Here is a 20,485-nt window from a genome sequence, read left to right as displayed (position 1 = left end):
GCCCCGCCGCGGGCGCGCGGGCGGGCGCGAGGCGGCGCGGGGCGCCCCGGGCGGGCCCGGAGGGGCGCCCGGCACTTACCATGGGCGCGGGAATTACCTTATTAACACAGACATCGAGGGAAAGGGGCGCGCGGAGGGATACGGCCTCGCCGCCGCACAGCGCGCATGCGCGCCGCCGCGGGGAAAGGCGGGGAAGCGCGGGCTGGAGGGGCCCCGCCATGTTCCGTCCCGCTGCCCGTCCGGCGGGGGCAGGGCAGGCCCCGCGCTCTCGGCGGGCCCGGGGTGGCCTCCGTAGAGGCAGCTTATGGAATAAGAGCAGGGGTCGCTATCCCGGGTTACTCTGTGCCACAGGGTGGCGGGGCTTGCGTTTCCCGCCTCTTGGTTGCTGGGGCTCTGCTTGTGCTCCCAGGTGAGGATGCACTGTCTGAGCATGGACTTCGCTGCCTTGCCTGCCCGAGGCAGGGCTTTAGAGATAATCACGGCATCAGTTCGGTTGGAAAAGACGTCAGAGATCATAAGAGTCCAACCTGTGACCCAACACCACCGTGTCAACTTAGACCACGGCTTGGAGTGCCAGGTCCAGCCTTTCCTTCAACACCCCCAGGGATGGTGACAGCCCGTTCCAATGTCTAATCACCTTTTCTGTGAAGAAATTCTTAATGTCTAACCTAAGCCTTCCTGGCATAAGTCAAATATATGTTCTCTCGTCCTTGCAATGGTTACCTGGGAGAAGGGGCCAACTCCCTCCCACCTGGCCACAACCTCGTACCAGGGAGTTGGGAGGGATCAAGTCACCCCTGAGCCTCCTCCAGGCTGAACACCCGCAGCTCCCTCAGCCACTCCTCAGAGGAATTGTGTTACAGGTCCGTCGCAGCTTCATTGCCCTTCTCTGGACCTGCTCCAGCCCCAAAATGTCCTTCTTGAATTAAGGGTCTGAGAACTAGGCTCAGTACTCAAGGTGTGGATCCACCAGTTGCAAATACAGGGGAAGCTACATTTTGGGATTATAGAGATCGAATTTGATGGGATGACAGCTCCAAAATAGTCTTCAGTCCTTGCTGCTCTTTCAGAGGGCTCTGGCCTTCAGTCCCAGGCTGGTACTGAACTTGACAGCCCAGGCCCTGGAACATTTCTCTCCCAGTTTTGTTTCAACAATGCAAAATGTTTGTGCTCACATTTCTCCCCATAGCTGTTCCAGGTCATAAATCTGCTACCACTGTGAAGCATGGGTTTCATAATCATCATCCTTCAAGAAAACATACCAATGACAAAATTCCAGTCTGTTATTTTGGAGATTATAATATGCGCTAGATAATCAGAGGAATACCTGTAAGAACATTGTTTACAGAGCCATTCTTACTTGCTTTTGACCTACCTAATGCAGTTTTGTACAAAATACAAATAATGATATTCCATGGAGTAACCAGAAGGCGGCACGAGAGAACAAATCCAAACACCTCGGGGCTGCCACTTGTCACCCAGGGCACAGAAACCTTAAATCCAACCTTCAACACATTTTTCTTTCGTTGTTGGCGAGTGTATGTGTCTCTCAACAAGGATTTAGCTGGTTGTGTTATGGCTTTTCAATTACGCAGTAGCAGTAGACACAAAATGTTACAATGTCCTCACAGGCGTGTGGCAATAAACAGGAACACTTGGTGGTGTTAGCAGTGCTACAGAAAAGCCAAACTTTCCATATTAATGATAAGCTTTCATAGGGGTGAAGAATGCAGTCTGCATTTAGTCCATTAGCACTGTATATCAGTTTTCATTATTATGAAATAATATATATCATTATAGCCATATCTATCATATATAGCCATTATTGTTTATTTTTTTTACAGGATTCACCAAAAGTACATGTAAGAGAGACATTGGATGGCTGATGTAGGCAAGTCAGTACACATTTCACATCTGTAAATTACCTGGTTTCTACTTCTATATTTTACCCCGCTTTAGCAGATGTACTCTTTTTTTTAGCTAAATAATCTAATACATTCTATTAAAAAGCACACCAATTCCTACTGTTTAAAAGTATTTTTTTTATTTATTTATTTAATACTGCTACACAAGAACATATGTGCTGATAGGAAAATGTGTTCTAACCCGAGGCAACCACAGCATGTTATAACATAATCAACATAAAACATATTAGCATGTTTTAACAAGCTCTGGAGTGGGGTAAAGCTGATTGCACAGGCAGCTCCTCCCCGACACCTTTCTATATATGGCTGGGGTTTGCCCATACAAATAAGACCAAAGGTTGTATCACACAATTTTTTCATATAAGAGAAACAATAAAAGGGATTCTCTGAGTCCAGTTTGGAGAGCGGTGAGTACGAGCATCAACATCAATTTGTACATATCCCAGGCTCTGACATCAGTGGACTTACCCCTTCCATCTTGTCATAACTTTCTGGCATCGTCCACCCTGGCTAAGATACATACAGCAGGTCTGAAAAAGGCACTTACAAGAGTGTGGTGTTACTAATATTCAGTTCAGCTTAAAGTTGTTGGAATCTGTTGACTTACTTTGGTATTAATCTCTCTGCACAATATAGAAGACGCAGCACTGTTCTCATTTCTCCCAGAACTTTTCACATGATCACTCACAGACACTGCAAATTAGAGATGGAGGAATTGTTTGAGCCTTTCATGTGCCCAATACCACCCAACGGTACTGTACCACTAGGTGCTGTGATACAGTTCAGCTTCCTGGACAAGGAATCAGAACTATCTTGGAAGGCTACATGGAGATGGGCATCTTGATGTTTTCTAAACCTCCCGTTTTTCTACAGTGGCTGATGAAAACTGCTCCAGCTCACAAGACATTTCTATTGGCAAAATTGAGCACCAGGTTGAAATGTTGTAATTGAATCCCCTCCCCCTCTGACACAGTTAGGGGACAGGCCAGGACTGTGGCAGCACAGAGCACCTCTCCTCCATTTGTTTAAGAGCTCTATGGCAGGACCGGTCTCTCCCCTTCTCCCAGCAGGATTACACCAGCATGTCCACACGTACCTGCTATCCCTGGGGAAACGAGGCTTGTAGTAACACCACAAGGTGCACATAAAACACTGTCATCAACAAAACACTTAAGAGTGTCCCCTGTCAATCCACTTTTCTCTAGACAAAAAGTAGGATATTTTTATAAGGAGAGGTGTCTCGCCTTCCCACACCAGATTGCACAGCGCAGCAGTGAGCCAGTTTAAGACCCCATACAAACGCTGGATGCCCTACAGAACGCGACAGACCCCAGAGCCCGCTCTTAGTGGCCTGGCCTCGGTAACAAATCTCCCGGTCCCGAGACGAGGAGCCAGGCCCGGCGGGGCAGCAGCCCACGGAGGCCGGCAGCGCACGGCAGGGAACCTCGCGCTCCCCGGAGCGCTCTCCAGGGCTGGCGGGTGGTGTTGGGCCGAGGTGACCCGCCTCTCCCTCCCCTCACACCGCCCCAAGAGCCGTCCCAGCTCCGAGGCAGCTCCACGGCGGGTGTGGGTCTGCGCCCCCCGCCCGACCCAACGCGACCGTGCGCACAGGGCTCGCAGGACAGCGACAGACCCACAGCTTCCCCTCCGCCCCCGGGGCCTGAGCTGGCCCCGCGGCACGGATAAGGGCCGTGACAGTCCCCGCCCCCGCGGGGAGCGGAGGCCCGGTAGGAGGGAGGGAAGCAGGGAGGGAGGGACGCCGCCGAGTTCCGCCCTAGCAGCCATGGCCGCGTAGCGTCTCCTCGGCAGCCGCGCTCGGACATGGGCCTGCCCTGGGCCGGCGGGCGGAGGCAGCGAGTCCCCGCGGCGGTGAGTGCGCGGCCGGGGCGGCTCTGGGCCGGCGGGGAGCGAGGCCTGCGGGGCAGGGGGTCTCCGGCAGTGGCGGGAGGGGCGGGCGCCCTTGCAGGGATCCCCGGGCCCAGCCCCGCCGTGCCGGGGGAGCGGCCCTCGAGGGGCTGCGGAGGACGGGGGAGCCGGTCTGGGCCGCGCAGGGAGAATCGGGCCGGGCCCGGCGGAGAGCCGGCGGTGTGACCTTGGGCCGCCCGCAGTCCCCCAGCCTTAGCTCGGCCAGGGTGAGGAGCGAGCGGGGCCGGGGGAGCCGCCGCCGAACCCGAGAGCGGCCGGAGAAAGATGGCAGGGAAGCGGCGCTTCCCAGAGTGCCGCACTCCTGCGGCCGGCGAGCTGCGGTGTCATGGAGACTGCCACAGCCCGGCCGGGCCGCCGCAGCGGTATTGACCGCCCGCTTAGAAACTTGAAGGAGTTTTCTGCCTCTCTGTCACCTCCCCGGCTTCTTATCACCTCTGCTGTTTGCCTACGCCTTGCAAATGTTCATTTATCTAAATAAGAAGTAGAACTCTTTATATTTTTACATAGATAGAATAACTTTCAAACTTCCTACAGAAAATCCTGTGTATTTCTTTTTAAGAAACTTTATAGTGTCTTTCTTTCCCTTCAGTATCAGTTAAACTGTTGGATGGTTGTCTGCCAAAGGGTTTTCTCACTGTGTGGAGAGAGTCATTGCCAGGCTTGGCGGTGCAGGGTGGTGCAGGTTTCAGCAGGGTACGTGGCCGGAGAGAGACCCATGATGTGTTACTGCCCTGGTGACTGGTGGCAACCAGAAGAATGGTGAAAGTTTGGCTACTCTCTGTGAGCGTAATGGGCTTGCTATGAGAAGCCCCAATGGGTATAATCATCCTATGCACATTAGGTTACAGGACCAAGGCCTGTAGTATTAACAGTACTGGAGCCTGGAAGAGAGCTGGAGGACTCACAGAACTAAATATGCTGATTGACTGTGTAGTTCAGGCATCTTAAAATTCTCAGTCTCTACACTCACACTGATAATGTTAATAAAACCAACTCTTGTGTACCAAGCGCAGACAGTAGAACTTAATTCTGAGAATACTGGTTAATTTAATGCTCATGAGAAATCCGTTTCTCATTTTCTTAAGTGCTAGAGACAAAAATAAGTGAATAATCTTTATTACATACCTGAATTGGTGATCCCCAGTACTTATGTCAGTATTTCACAATGTGTTAGTGTGTGCAGTGCTTGGAATGTAACTGCTTCTGTGCATTGTTCTTGCTGTGGTCATTCCACTTAAAGCTTACTCATATCCTTAGTAAAACTGGCATGATAATTAGATGTTGAAAAACCTGTTACCAACAGGTATGTTTCCCTGTCACGGTAAAGTTATCCATTGTAAGTGTGTCAAATGCCCATAAACATAAAAGCATGACTTCACTTTATTTTTGGGATATTGGCCTGGTTTTCAGCACTCATAGGTATGAAAAAGGAGCCTGAGATAATACTTCAGCTGGGGGTAGAAAAGGTTCCAGATTTTGAGTTTGATCTTAATTTTTAAGAAAAAAGTTGACGAACCTGAAATAGGTTGTTTCTCATTCCTCATAGGGTTGATTAATAGTAGGTTTAGCTGTTACAACTTCTTCAGTCCCTTGTATTCATGGTTTTATGATCCAGTTTTTATGTTGGCTAGTTCCAAACTGTATTTGTGCAACTTACTTTGCTGGATTCCTCCACTGAGACTAGGCCAGTTAGGAATTGAATATCTGCAGAAAACTGTGTTCAAAATCAGATGGTAATATTTATTTATGAAGGATCTGATTTGGATTCTGAAATCACAGTCTTCCCAAAGCTTGCTCAAAGAGGAAGGAAATAAACCATATTCGTTTGAGTATAAGGAGAAATTGAGGTAAAGCACATCTTAAAATTTAGTAGAAGCTTAAGAAGTTTTAAGGGTCCTTATGAGCTAAGACTGAGCAGTCAACTGGCAGTCAACAATGGTCAGTCTGTAGTAACTAAAATCCAGTTAGGGGATTTTTGGTGCATAAACCTGAAAGTGTTAGTTACAGATCCAAAGTTAAGATTCTGTGTAGAAGAATGAGTTAGAAACTGCAGCTGAAATCTCATATCAACTTGTGACATATGCAGTGTGTATTTCGATTGTGTGGTTGAGAATTTGATTTTTTTAAAAATCTAGAAAATGTTATTCCTTAGCCATTCTTGCTCATTTCACTGCAGCATATTGTGTGAATTGTGGTGCTGTGGGAAGTCAAAGAGTAATACTTCATTCATCAGATACTGTGGTTAGAAGCTCATGTTTTTAAAAAAAGGTACAGAAATTTCTTTTAATCAGAAAACAGAAGTTCAGCAGTGAACTTGTGTGGCAGTTTAAAGACCTGCAGTTACAACTTAGTGACCGTAGGAAAACGTGGAAAGAATTTTTGTTTCAGGCCAAAGCTCAGAGCTGGCTTTTATTCTCTAGTTCTGCATTTGTATGGATGATGTTCCAGAAGATCTGCCCTTTTCAAGGTGTGTCAGCAACACTTGAGAATTTACTGACATCATTAAATGGTTCATCTTCCACATAATCTTGGGGCTTTTTTTGCTCATATGCACACAGCCCTCTAATGCTGTGTGCATATCTTATTCACATTGCGTATTTAGTTACAATATTCTGTCAGAACACAACCAAATGCTGCCACTTAAGATTAAGAAAATACTGGTTACATAACAAACATTGAAGATATATTTGGAAAGGACTTAAAGCTTCAAAGGAAAGTCTATTTACAGTTCCACAGAGAAAAAAAAAAAAAAGAAGCCAGGTAAAGACATGCTCTGAAGGTAGAATGAGACAAGCAATACTAAAATCTTAATAAGAGTGAAGCCTTTCTTTATGAGGTTGCAAAAAGTATGTCTTTGTTTTAGGCTAAAAGGCTTTTGTACTGGAAAGGTCTTCTTTGGGGCAGGGGCGTGTCTGTGTTTTGTTTCTACTGAATGCAGTTCTGATGAATTATCTGCCTTATTTTCAGCACTTAAGTATCTCCCTGAAAGTTAAAACTGAATATATGACACATTATATAGGAAAGACAGTGTTGTAAGATGAGTGGGGTATGGGATATATTTTTAATTTTATGTATTAAAGATAGTATTTGAGGACTTTATTATTTACTTTATAGAATTATCTGGAAATGCGTCTCCTAAAGGGATTTTTAACAAACTTTTCAGTTTTAAAAAGCTGATACCTAATTGGAAATTAGCAAGTACAGCATCTGTGTTCAAGCAGTAAGTTATTTTGCTAGATAATTGTTTAGTCTGACCTTGGCATACCAGACCTTAAACCAAAGGTTTGTGTTAACTTAGTGTCTTTGTTTGATAACCAGTTCCTAGACCAACAACAGTTAAATTAGTAGTAACTCTGTGCAGTAATAACTTCAAGGAGTACAACAGCTCTGAGCCTTGGGAAGGGATCCCATTCCCACCTTCGCTTCTCATTCTTGACTGCACATGCCAACTGCTGCCCTTGCACAAGCTGTGTAGCCTTTCTGCCTCTTCAGCAGCCTGAATTGGCTCAGTAAGAGATTGGAGAAGTACCAGACCAGCATGAGAAAGAGGGAAGGAAATTGGGACCACCTCATTTGGTGTGGCAGTCAGCTACAGATGGATTTGGTTGGGTGAAACTGGTTTTTTTGGTCACACTTGTCATGCTGATCATCACCTTGAGAGTGAAAGGGAAATGCTCTACCTTCATCTTGTCAAAAGCCATGTGGTTTTTCTCTGCTGGGAAATAACTTACTTGCTTATATCGTTTGAGTGTTTTCCTTCGAAGGAGTCCCCCTTAATTTCTTCAGTATTGCTCACGTCTGAATGTCCCACCACTTGCTTATGAGGGAGCTCAGTTCCTCCCCTGCCACCCCCAAGGCTAAAATAGCGTACTGTGCACTAGATACAAGAGCTTTTGTTAGGCTGTCTCTGCAGGAGACTTCACGGACTTCCCTATCTCAGATAACATGATGTAATAGTCCCTTGTGACCAAGCTCTGCTCAACTATTTCATGGCTACCTGCAGAGCGCTTTCAAATGAAAGCACAAAGTCAATGCCACCAAGGAGTTGAAGACCTACAGGATGTCCAAGAAATTTCAAGTTGACTTTAAATGGTAGCAGCCTTCCTGTTCTCAGCTTATCTCTTAGCAAGACATTAGAAGTAAATTTTCCAAGGGGTAGTGCGTATTTGCAGAGTACAGACAAGTCAGCTAATTTCTGATAGTATGCTTGTTGGCATTTCAGTAGAATAAATTTGCTGGATATGATGATTTGAGCATTCTTGAGTCAGCTTTTTCTTTCTTTATTCTTCTGTTAGCAACATATTGCTGGATGTTCTTGGTAAATTACCTAAAGTGATTTTAAATAATTCTGTCACTTTGGGAGGATTAATTTATACTGTTAATTGTTCAGACACTCTGTTTGCCAGCTCACATAAGGTGTGATAAGTTAGGTAATAAACCCACACAGGCAACTATAACTACTGTATTAAAAGTAATTGGAATATAATTAGGCTCTTCCTACCCTTTTTTCCTCTTCCAGGAAAATATTGATAGAGACTTCTAAGAAGTTGTAACATCCTAGAAGGGACATAAGTAACAACATTAACATGCCTGCTGTGGCATCTGTACCTAAGGAGCTATATCTCTCTACTTCCTTGAAAGATCTCAACAAGAAGACAGAAGTAAAACCTGAAAAGACAAGTACAAAAAGGTATATATATGTTACAATTGATTTTGAATTAATGTTTAAAATATTAGTGGATCCAGAACAAACTTGTTGTGGATCTAAATTTCCTCCATTATTTCTGCAAGATATAAAGTCTTCGACAGTCCTAGGTATGGATCTCAACTGTCACACTGGATATGCTTACTGCCTTCAGAAGGTTACTTAGCATACTGCCAAAACATGACTTAGAGCACAGTGCCCGTGAAAATCCACACACTTTGAGGAAAGGCTACATAAATGCAAATCCATAAAAATGATAAAGCCTTTAGCAAGTGTCTGAATGCTTTGCCTCTAGTATTTTTAGACAATCAATGATTCAATTTTTTCTTACTATAAATTACTTTTTCCTAGAAAAAAAAAGTTATTCTTAGAAGGGAACAGTACCTTTTTCCATATCTCACGATGGTATTTAATTATGGATGATTTTAAATAAGGCTGGTAAACAAACTAGCAAGGATAAACATTATGTGGAGGAACATGATTGCAATTCATATTTAATGAAAGCTTTACATTAAGGTGGTAAAATCAAATGCTTAATATATGGGTGAAGTCTGTAAACACTTAAGATGGCATCTTGTAATGAAAAGGTGTTTGAGGACAAGTCAACAATCATGTGCTTTACTCCTCTTCTCTTGGTTTCAGTTATGTGCAGAGTGCCCTTAAGATTTTCAAGGCAGCAGAGGAAAGCAGATTGGACGGAGATGAAGAAAAAGCTTACATCCTGTATATGAAATATGCAGCTGTCTATAACCTTATTAGAAAGAGACCTGATTTTAAGCAGCAACAGGTATAAAAGCTTTCTGACTAATCTCTTCTGCATTGGTCAAAGTATGAGAAGTAGAGAGAATTACACTAATACACATTCAGAGGATCACACTGGTATTAGGTGAACTGTCTCACGGTGCTATTTTTTCTTTCCTGTTTTTTAACAAGTCTGGTGTTAACTGTATTTTCAATTTTCTTTTAATGTATGAACTATATAAATTGTCAGATCTGTGAATATTTTTTCGTGGAAAAGTATTCCCATAATTTTTCCCAGTCAGACTGTTTTGGTGAAGTTGCCTTGCCTAGTCTTTATTTATTAGTGCTGTAAAACAGTTTTACTTACGAACTCATGTTTGAAAGGAAAATACTTTGATTCAAACCAGTTCCTTTTGTTGGCATTATTATCATTATAATACCAACTCTCCATACATTAGTGACTCTTGACATGCATAGAAGTAGGCACTGTTAAACTATATATCTATGTGATGTGATGCTTGTCATTTTAGGATTATTTTCATTCAATTCTGGGACCTACAAATTTAAAAAAAGCTCTTGATGAAGCTGAAATTCTGTCAGACAGCCTTAAACTCAGGTATGTAATACAGTTGATGGCTAAGACATTGTTCCTAATACCTGGAGCCTGTACCTGTGCCAAGTGCAGGTGTTCATACCATTTAGTAGTAAGCAGTTGCACTTGAGTAAACCATAGGTACCTGAAACTCTTAAAAGCTTAAATTTGTTCCCAGAAGTCTTTTACTAGAGATAATTTTCATTGCCACACACGCCAATAACTTGTCACTTTATGTATTGTGTGCTAATTCCTGGTAACTTTGGTTTATTGACAGTGTTTTTTGTTTATTGACTAATAAAAAGAAACCACAAGGTCTGAAGAGCAATTTCCTCCTTAACCTTTTAATCATAAGGTCATCTGAACCCAAATATATTAATGAATGTTCCTAATAATCAGATATGTTAAAAAGTTCTCCTAGTCTGGATGTAGTTTACACTAAGAAATGCCAGGTTTTGATTCTTTAGCCACACCTTTTCTCTGCCACTTGCATCCATGTATATGGAATGCACAGTTCTGCCAGTATGTAAATGAGCAGATGCTAATGGGCTTTTGGGTACCTGATTGACAGCTGTCAAGTTACGTCTTTGTGCCACAAGCCATGAAATTGTGTTAGTCAGAAGTTGTAAGGTAGGGTCTATCTTTAGGTGATATTTGGCACAGTACTTTTTACTTCCAGCCTTCTCTGCTTCTTGCATCCTTAGTGACTCTTTCTCACTCTTTAACTCTCTCTGCAGCTGGGCACATTTCCCTTCACAAGTGTCATGTCCCACCCCACCCCTCCCAAGTATTCTTATCAAAGCATATTTTATGCCCTCCAAAGTGCTAAATCTATAAAGTCAGTTTAGGTGAACCATGAGTGTAGTTACATGTATGTAAAGAGGGACTTCACAAAGACGTCTCATGATACTGTGTATGAAACAATCTTCAGATTTTCTTTCTTTAGGTGAGTCTTACAATTCAACAGAGCTACAAATTCACTCTAAGAGTAAACATTGATAGAATCAGAGAAACCCAAAACGTAGAGACTTGTTTAAATGGCTTATGGTTTTTTATGAAAGGAACAGAGTTTTGAAGTTGACACAGTAACTTTTAACTGCTCTGGCAAAATGTGTACATATTCAAAGGTAATAGAAATGAAACATGACTCCTGTGTAACTACAGAAGTAGTTTCAAGGAAATTATTTGTATAATTTCTTCCCCAGGCAGTAGGTCAGCAAATAGTTTGAATGTTAATTGTTAACTAAAAGTGGAGCTGCTGAAACACCACTTGTATAGGGGCAAGAATACCTACATGAATGACCTGCTATGTGTTTCAGAAGTATAAATGGGAAATTGATGGGTAAATAGTTCATATTGACCAAATCAAACTAAAATCTGAAATATGCTTTAGTGTCATTAATGCCAAGTGGGAACAAAATGCTCATTTCTAACTTACAACACCTTTGCCAAATCAAGAAGCCTGTTTAAAAAATAAAATTATAGGCATGCTGCCTCCTCCCTCTTAGTAGGCAATTAATGCAGTAGACTTGGAGGTGGAATTTGATTTAATGATCTAGTTTATTAACACAGTACTTTTGAACTGAAATGCAGCTGTATTGTCATTGGTATTTTAACCCTCATTACGCAACATCTGGTTAAAATGAGCACTTACTAACACAGCCCAGTCATCCAAATTGTTAGGTCATTCTTTTTTTTGTTTTATGGTACTTGTAACCCTTAAACTTCTCAGCTGTATTAAACAGAAGTGAATACTATACACACCTCCAGTGGGTGATCTAAAAAGAGTAGTCTGGAGATCACTGGCTTACAATACCGTGATTGTCCTTCCAGTGGCAGAAGGCTGGGAGGGTAATTTTCAAGTCTGACGCTTTATGAAAAGGACAGCTGTATGCAAAACCTCAGTCCCCCAAAACTCCTGAGCATTCACAGTCCTTGCATTGGCTTCCCAGTAGGCCCAGTGTTTGAAACAAGCACCAGGCACACAGGTGAGCACATAATGGATTTATGGAGTCAACTTACATTCTGAAGGGGACTACTGTATAAATAGTTCTGATCCAGCTTCTCAGAAAAAAGTAAATTTAGGTCACTGAGCTAACTTACTCCTCACTGGCTCCACTGCAAAACAAAAAATACCTGGGACGACTGCTGTAATATATTGGAGCTTACCTGTAAGTAACCAGTACCTACCCTATTCTTTGGAAAATGAAAAGCATTTAGAGATACCGTAGCTAAGCATGACCTCAGGTTTAGAGAAAAAAATTAGCTTTACAATCAGTGGCTATGAAATAGGATTCAAACCAGGATTTAACAGTAAGAAAACGAACCCAAAAGTGGGAGAAATAAGACCATGTGGTTAGGAAGCAAAACAGAGTTTGTTGGAATACAAAAACTGACAATACTTTTAACTTTCTAAAACTCTAAATACGTCCTTTAAAATTTCTGCCTGAAGACTTAATGACTTTGATATTAGTAATCTAAGGTTAAGCAAAAACATAATATTGAAAAAAAGGCACTTTTTTTCCCCAACAGATATGAGGAAGCTGAAGTTCGGAAAAAACTTGAAGAGAGGGACAGACAAGAGCTGCAGAAAAAGCAAGAACCAAAAGATGATGGAAAGAGCTCAGCCAAAAACTCCTCAGAAAGTGCTGTGGATTCCAAAGGAAAAAGCCAAAGGGTAAGTGAAGATGCTTACAAACTCTCTAATTCAGTCTAAATGTGTAGTTTCAATCTAGAATTTGGTCTCCCCTAGTAGCTATTTCCAGTTCAGAATCAAGGTGGGGTTTTTTGAATTAACTTACACTCTCTGTACCCCTTCTTTGACATTTCTTTGGAATATGTGAAGTCCTACCAGCCTCCAAGTCTTGTATAAGATAGACTGAACTTTATGGTAAAGTCAAATTCTGTTTTATGCTAGAATTATCATGTGCAAGAAACCCAAGGTAATGGTGATAAACTGATATTAAGAATAACATGTCTCCATTTTAGGAGAAGGTTGACTTTTTAGCAGTAGTGTGGAAACGCTTATTTCTCTACAAATACTTCAAGAATTTCTTCTCGTAGATGATGGTGTCCTAGGCTGTATTACTTTTTTAACTATTTTATGTCTAGGCAGGTGTACTAGTTTGAGAACAAACCAGTGGGAGGCACCAAGTCAGAATAACAATTTATTGGGGAAATTAAAGAAAAGGGGGAAAAAAAAAAAAAGGAGAACAGTGGTTCAAACTGACAGAGTCAAGATAGAACCTGACTCCCTGTTGTAGCAGTCTGGTCGAATGCTGGCTGCAGTCCTCTGAAGCGGTGATCCTGTAGAAAAGGGGTCTGCTCTTCCTCAGGAGGTCCAGTGGTGGCTGTGTAGCTCCTGCCCTCTGGAAATCCAGTGGGAAGGGTTGTCTCTGGTGTTCGATGGGATGCTTGGTTCCTCCCTCTGGGTAGAGCATCTCACAATGGGGTAATGAGTCATGAGGCCAAGTGTTGATTAGGCTCATTAACAGAAGATAGTCCGGAGGGAGTTATCTCTGAGTCATGGGGCAGGACAATGATGGGCCATTAACAGCAAGATAGTCTGGGGGGAGGAGGCAAGGAAACACTGCCCCACCTGATTTCAACACCTCATGAGGATGGTAATAGAATACACTGCAACCCAGGACAGCAGGGCAGCAGCCTTGGTACTCTTCGAGTACATTTGTCAACACATCTTCAGCAGCAGCTCCCTTGTGCTGTGTTTCTTCCCTGTGGGTTAACTGTCTGACCAGTTTCCTTCAGGCTCAGTGAGAGTCATTGTCTGTTGGCCAGCTTGGTTCTGAGTATTCCATATTAAACTTTTTTTTTTTTTTCGCCTTATAACACAGATTAATGGTGAGACGAAGCATTCACTGGAAAGAAAGGATCAGTCTGATAGCCTGAGTGGTAAGAGATGCAATGCTCACACACATGTGAAAAAGGTTTCTGTATGCCCGTGCACTAATCACCTCACAGCTGCACTTCTTCTCAGGAGTTATTTCACAGTTAAAATAGTTTGATGAAATTCTAGTATCCTGCATTTCAGTTATAACAAATTAATCATTAATTAATTAAACTCTGTATTAAAGCCTTCATTACTTCTCATAAACTTAGAAGGCTGTAGTTAGTTTTTCAGCTGTTCAGTAACTAAAGTTGAACTAGCCCTGAAGTGGTCAGGTTAGAAAATAAAAACAGCTCTACAGCTCATATGCAAGGCTGAAGTATGACAGCTTACTCAGTTAGATACGAAATTTTTCCTCTCCCCTCACAACCTTTTGCTTTTTGTTCTTGTAGTAAGTATGTGAAAATGTTCTTTAGAGTTCTTAAGAGGAACATCTGCAGCATGTAGTTCACAAATGCTTGCCTATATAGCTTGATTTAAATGAGACCACAATACGTTAAACTTGTTTATCACTGAAATATTCAGTATTGTCTAATTTAACAGATCAGGTGCTGATCACTACAGCAGTGGGAGGAAAAGGTTGACACTGTTTATTCTGTAATGTCTCACCTCCATGACTTTGTGGGACTTCTTAGTTCTGTTTCATCACTTTGCAGTTTTGATTGCACCAGTCAGATACCATAGCCATTCATAGCTATCTTCATTTATAATGTAGCTTCTTACCTGTAATTGCTTCTCTCTTTCAAGGAGCAGTCACACCTGAGAAACTGTTTGCAATGATGTCAGACAAAAATACTGAATTGCTTATAATGGATGCTCGAAGATTGAAGGATTATCAGGAATCCTGTATTCCAAAATCCATCAGCGTCCCAGAAGAAGCTATCCATCCTGGGTATGAAATGATGTTAAATGATAGTAAAATATTTAATTTTCTAAAAAATCATATGCTTTTAAAGCTTGTACACCTAGTGTCAGAATCCCTGCTGTGTACCAGTGAGTGAGAGGTATCTGCACAGCTCTGTTCTTGCATGTACTGACTTCAAGACAATGCATATTTATTTTATCCAAGCACATAAACATCTATGGATTACATATTGTTGGACAAAATGTTACTTGTACATGAATCCTTAAATGCATGTTAATACATTTCAGAGATACTGCTAATCTGATTGAAGCTAGACTCCCAGAGGATTCTAGAGATCCATGGAAGAGGAGAGGACAGTTTCATTATGTTATACTGCTAGACTGGTTTAGTACTGCTGAAGACTTAAAGCTGGGAACAACTCTTCAGAGCCTGAAAGATGCACTTTTTAAGGTTGGCAATTTCGTATTTTAATTCATTTATTAATTCATCTTAGTAAATAAGGTCTTGAAGCACCTGTATTTAGAAAGTATATGGAGGCCTTAATGGCTGGTTGAATTTTCAAAGCCTGCTTGTTTTGGTAGCAGAAGTGTAGTTTGAAGTTTCACATTGTACTCTAGTAAAGTACCATTTATTAAAAAGGTAAACAGCAGAATGATTCAACTCACCTCCTCAACAACCAGCTCATCAACTTAGAGTTCTTTGCTGACAAAGTTATTTGGGAAAGTACTTTGAGTACCCTTTCCCAGAAACAGTCACCCTCTATCCTGTACTAGCAAAAGTAATTCCTTATCCCTCGGAGCTGACTGGCCACCTGCTCAGGCAGGCAAAGAAGGGCAGCTGCTTTGTAGTCCTATCAGCCAGGTCCTTCCTACAATGGAGGGGCTTCACTGAAGGAGGCTCCAGAAATATTTTGAGCATGGTTAACTTTTCTGCATGATTGAATATAACTTCTAGATAAACATTAATTTAAATTTGAGTTTCATCAGTGCAGGAAGCTTATAGACTCCACAGTGAGCAAATGCCCAACATTTTCAAGTCAGTCTCAGTATGGCTGTGTTGTCCCTCCTCTCTAATAGAGGTGGTTCTTGTGAAGGACTGCAAATCTTTGTTACCTTGGCATTCAGGACTGGGGTTTAGAGATAGCTCAGGCAGTTCTCCCTGTTTATTGCTTTACCAAATATTTTCTAAACCCTGTGTCTTGTTCATGTACTCATACTGAGGACATCAGGAGGAGGGCAGTCTGAAGCCTGAACTCTCAAGGGGTTTCAAAAAGTTAATATTATGCTTTCTAAATCACTAATTCCTCAGCAAACATACCAGATAAGAAACTGAAGCAAATATTGTAATAAAAATACTTTTCTGCATGGAGGATTGTTATATGAAGTAGCAGTAAGTGGTTCTTTCTGTACTGGAAATATTCACACCCTGTTGCAGGCAGAGCCAGGAACCCAGCTGTGCTGGGCATTCTCCAAACACCAAGAGGATCCATATTTTTGCAACCTCTTTAATTCTTGTTTAAAAATCTCAAAAACAATCTCTCAATTTAATGACTACGCACAGAAATTTCAACAACACTATGAAGCTGTAAAAGTTTCCTTTCTATTTTTAAAAATCAATTAACTTTAAACTTTTTTTTTCCATACAGTGGGAAAGCAAAACCATACTGCAGAATGAGCCTTTAATTCTAGAGGGAGGTTATGAAAACTGGCTCCTTTGTTTTCCCCAGTATACAACAAATGCTAGAGTAACTCCACCCCAACATGGCAGGACTGAAGCAGTGACTGTTTCTTGTAAGTATAAAGGATGACACCCCACTAAGCATTTGTAGTTATTGGATGAGTCCTTAATTCATTCAGGTGTTTTTAGAAAAGTCTTGCTCTGGCTAAAAACTAAATTTTGGGTTGGAATGTGGACGTATATTTTGCTTTTGTAGTTTTGTTTTGAGAACTCTCTTACAGTTCCCTCCCATTCTCCCCCTCCTGCAGTGGATTTTACATATCCATCTCTGGAAGAGCCAGCTCCTGTGCCACCTGTTGTTGCTGTAAAGCCATGTCCAACAGAAACAATTGAAAATGAAGAAATGGGAGATAATTTGGAAGAGAGATTAAAATCACTTAATAAACCAAACATACAGGATGCTGCTGTTCCCAAATCTGACAGTTCATTTGTAGTTAATCCAGTGTCGAGCACAAGAAGTATCCCTGAGGTAAGCTTTTTTTACCTGTTCCTTTTTTTCAGTTAGTATATAGTTAATCTGTTAGAGACCCACCACACCCAGAACTCCAAATCCACAAGCAAACATACTCAATACATTTGTTTAAGCCTTGTACACAAGTATATTGGTACAGAGACTATTGGTGGTCTGTGGAGTTGTGGTAACTGATCTACAGAATTCTATGAAACTAAATACACTTAACAGAATAGCAGAACTTCTCATTAATGTTTCTGCATGAGCACATGAGAAATTTAAGAACAGCAATTGATCATTAATTCAGAAAGTTTATAAGCAAGCTTTCTAGTTAAAGCACATGGGATGAAATACAGAGAGGACAGTTAAGCCATGGCTTATCTTGGTTATTCCACAGGTCTGATTTCCAGTCACGGTATCTTCCTTCAAATAATAAAATATTTAGGTGCTTTGTCACTCTTGGCCCAGCAGTGAAAGTATAGGAATTTGTTTCTTCCTTTTATGTGAATAAAACTTTGTAAAGACACCTTTGTAGAGTTCTTACACTAAAATAATACTTTCCCTAGGAGACAAGTCTAAAAGCTCTCCACTTTTACCCTTCTAGATACAGCTTTTAATATAGATTTCATTCAAGAGACCCTTAAAGACCTTATTTCTGTTTGTCCCTGAACCAGATGAGCTTTTATTTCTTCAGACCATTCACTTCAGTATCAAAAACAACTTACTGTCCTAGATCTGAACATAAGCCATTCTTAAATACCCCTTCCCATCAAGCAGATCTGCCTTAAGCATGTGCTTTGTCACATGATTGAGAGAGCCAAGCCCAAATTAGGCTGCCTGATTGCCCTAAGATGTTCATCTCTGAAAGTTCGGAAATGAAGGGTTGTGGTAATCAGTGCATAACGCGGTCCTTACAGTTCTCTAGGGCTTGTTTATTAGTTCACATCTGGAAGGAGTACCTAATTTTACTAACAAGCAGTTTGAATGAGCAGATTCAATGAAATTGAAACATCACTCTCTCTGGCAGAAGTCAACTGCATATCATCTTTATTCTCTTATAAACCTCACTTAGGAAGAGCTTAGCTAAGGGAGCAGCAGTAGCTGTGGCGAATTGTTGTTCTACACTCTGTGTTCTGCCCCGTGTTACAGGTGGATCGTACTAAAAAGCCTTCACTAAAAATCCTCGATGATAACAGAGCAAAGCCTCCAAGTACAGTCAGTGACAACCAGTCTGGTGAGAATGGAAGAATAGTTCCAGACCGCTCCACAAAGCCCGTGCGTGATGCAAGGAGTGCTCTGACAGAAGAAGAAAAAAGCCAGGTCCATGCGGAAACTGCTGCTTTGTTGGAGAAAAACAGGAGGGAAAAGGAACTGCGGGAAAGGCAACAACAGGAACAGAAAGAGAGGCTCAAGAGAGAAAAAGAGGAACAAGAACGAAAAGAAAAACAAGAACAAAAAGCAAAAGAAGAACAGAAGGAAAAGGAACACAAAGAAAAGCTACAGCAATCCAAAGAGGACAGAGAGCAGAAGGAGAGGGATGAACAAATAAAAAGAGAACAGGAGGAAAAAGAACAAGAAAGAGCACACAGAGAAGCAGTAGAAGCAAAAAAGCAGAATAAAAATGAACCAGAAAACATTGGTGCAAAAAGGATTGAGTTTGACAAAATATCCATGGAAGAAAGAGAAAAGGGAACTCGAACACCAGAAACACAGAAACGGGCACTGGGTGATGCATCTCAGACCTTTGTGACTGTTCCAGGCAAGGTTAGTAAAAAAGAAAATAATTGTCAAATGTGAAGTAGTTATGCACTTAAATCATCCTGAATAGTCTAGATTTAATCTAGAAATTTGAAATACATAATTGGATGTTTATTTAGACCGTTTTTTACATAAAAGTAGAGGAGAGAGTTAAAACCAAGACACAAATAGATTTTTTTTTTTTTTTCCAAGACAAGCTTGTTTCTTTCTTGTAGGTGGGCAGCATGAAATCCCCACAGGATAATAAAACTTCCCACTCACATGGAGCTAGAAGGGATGATGGTTCATAGACTGCAACCCTCTGTTTCAAAAATAGAAGCCTGGTGGTATTTTATCTCTTGTACCAGCTCGGTGCTGTGTGTGATGTTAGGGACACAATGGTGTCATAAGGAACCCTTTAGTGCCCCCAGCTGTAGCAAAGCTGACAGAACAGGATTTTGTAGCCTGGCACAGGAAGCAAAGCAACACCCTCATCTAGGATTTTTGCTGAAAATGGTCCAGTTCCAGATCTTGGGGGGAAGGGAGGAGTGTCACAGTTCTTTCTTTCCTCATTCTTGAAAAAAATTGCGAAATTTCTCAATGTACAAATCATCTGATCATAAAACAGGAGCCATTTGTGAAGCTGAGTTAACAATGGAACAGATGTCTTTAAAAGCACTTCTCAAGAACGTGCATTAGGATATTTTTCTCTGCTTTTCTAATTGCAGTTGTTATTTGATCAAATTCTGATGCTTGTTTAATCCAAATGCAAAAGAAAGCCAGAATAAATCTTCCTGTGCAAACTTAGCAGTCATTCATGAGCTTTTGAGTGACAGAGCAACTTCACATAATCCCAAAATGATGGCCTGTGATCAAATTCATGTTGGCTTCACTGTTTGCCTTTTCCATGGAGAGGTTTGACCAGTCAGGAGTAAAAGGGAAAAAAAGCCTGAAATTTAACAACAAATTGTAAACCCCACAACTTTTAGGGTGGAAAATAGTGTAGGTGAAACTTCAGCACTTTATTTCTGAACAAATTGCAATACAACATTCAGTTTCAAAAACTATTCCAGTGAATTGCCTATAGTATATAGAAAGAACAAAAACTTTTACCTGCTTTAACCACTTTGTTGTGGTACATGCATTTAACAACCAAAAAAAGAAAGTATAACTCTGCTTTATCAGCATTCTTTACTGACATGCCAGATGGAAATTGAAGCCTTCTCTCAAAATCTTTTGCAGCAAACGGGGGTTAAAGGACAACCAGACAGTGGAGCTCAAAAGCCAGGACCCCTTAGAGAGGATTCTGAACAAGATACTGAAACACTTAAAGTAAATACAAATGTATTGTATGTAGCCAGAATAATCAAGCACAGATGCTTTATGATTATTATGTTAAATTCCACCTCATTGCAATTTTTAAAGTCATCATCTTAAGAAAAGACTATGCCATGTTTACAGTGTTCGTTTGCTTTTTTTCATTTGTCATATTTATATGAAAAAATACTTGAACCTTTCATTAGAAGTCTTGATGTGATTCTGGTGGCATTAACCAGCATTCTCCATGCATTTGTCATCTCATGCCTACACCTTCAAGTGCTACTTTGAGAGGGAAAAAAGCTCAGCCATATGTGTTTAACAGAAGCACATACTCCTATTATTTCCTGATTCTCCAGGGAAAAAAAAAGTTTTGAGACTTTAATGAGACTGAATGGTTGGTTTGTTTTTTGTTTTTTTTCTGGAATGTGTCAACAAATGGGTTTTATTTAGATTGAGTGATAGAAAATACTAAATTACCATTACAATACATTGTATTTCTGTCTGTAATCAAGGATTTATTGTACTGTTTGCACTGAATCATCTAACTCCATAGAGAAGTCACAGGCAGCTTGTTGTTCTGCA

At 41.3% G+C, this 20,485-nt stretch overlaps 2 protein-coding genes across 7 annotated transcripts in view; one reads left to right on the top strand and one right to left on the bottom strand.

Moving 5' to 3' along the window:
• The window catches only part of GABPB1 (GA binding protein transcription factor subunit beta 1), a 20,222-nt gene extending 20,072 nt beyond the window's left edge, over positions 1 to 150 (bottom strand). For 2 of the 3 annotated variants that reach the window (XM_042039207.1, XM_042039211.1), the window contains exon 1: positions 80 to 110. In XM_042039207.1, the coding sequence (XP_041895141.1) occupies positions 80 to 82 (3 nt within the window). In that variant the 5' untranslated portion in view covers positions 83 to 110. Of the gene's footprint in view, positions 1 to 79 lie in introns of all 3 variants that reach the window. The other variant, XM_042039209.1, reaches the window with a different exon arrangement.
• Positions 151 to 3,681: 3,531 nt separating this feature from the next.
• The window catches only part of USP8 (ubiquitin specific peptidase 8), a 38,684-nt gene continuing 21,880 nt past the window's right edge, over positions 3,682 to 20,485 (top strand). For 2 of the 4 annotated variants that reach the window (XM_042039203.1, XM_042039201.1), the window contains exons 1-12: positions 3,682 to 3,794; positions 8,371 to 8,541; positions 9,199 to 9,343; positions 9,828 to 9,913; positions 12,422 to 12,566; positions 13,741 to 13,798; positions 14,541 to 14,685; positions 14,946 to 15,108; positions 16,304 to 16,448; positions 16,644 to 16,864; positions 17,996 to 18,610; positions 19,826 to 19,915. In XM_042039203.1, coding sequence (XP_041895137.1) covers positions 8,438 to 8,541; positions 9,199 to 9,343; positions 9,828 to 9,913; positions 12,422 to 12,566; positions 13,741 to 13,798; positions 14,541 to 14,685; positions 14,946 to 15,108; positions 16,304 to 16,448; positions 16,644 to 16,864; positions 17,996 to 18,610; positions 19,826 to 19,915 — 1,917 coding nt within the window. In that variant the 5' untranslated portion in view covers positions 3,682 to 3,794; positions 8,371 to 8,437. The remainder of the gene's footprint in view (positions 3,795 to 8,370; positions 8,542 to 9,198; positions 9,344 to 9,827; positions 9,914 to 12,421; positions 12,567 to 13,740; positions 13,799 to 14,540; positions 14,686 to 14,945; positions 15,109 to 16,303; positions 16,449 to 16,643; positions 16,865 to 17,995; positions 18,611 to 19,825; positions 19,916 to 20,485) is intronic. The other 2 variants (XM_042039204.1, XM_042039202.1) reach the window with 2 other exon arrangements.

Source organism: Corvus kubaryi, unplaced genomic scaffold (genome assembly GCF_017639235.1).
Source record: "Corvus kubaryi isolate FWS band 111438036 unplaced genomic scaffold, C.kubaryi_AGA036_p1.0 37394, whole genome shotgun sequence".
Taxonomy (NCBI): domain Eukaryota; kingdom Metazoa; phylum Chordata; class Aves; order Passeriformes; family Corvidae; genus Corvus; species Corvus kubaryi.
Note: the sequence above shows the minus strand (reverse complement) of the source record. Positions and strands in the feature narration are given on the sequence as shown.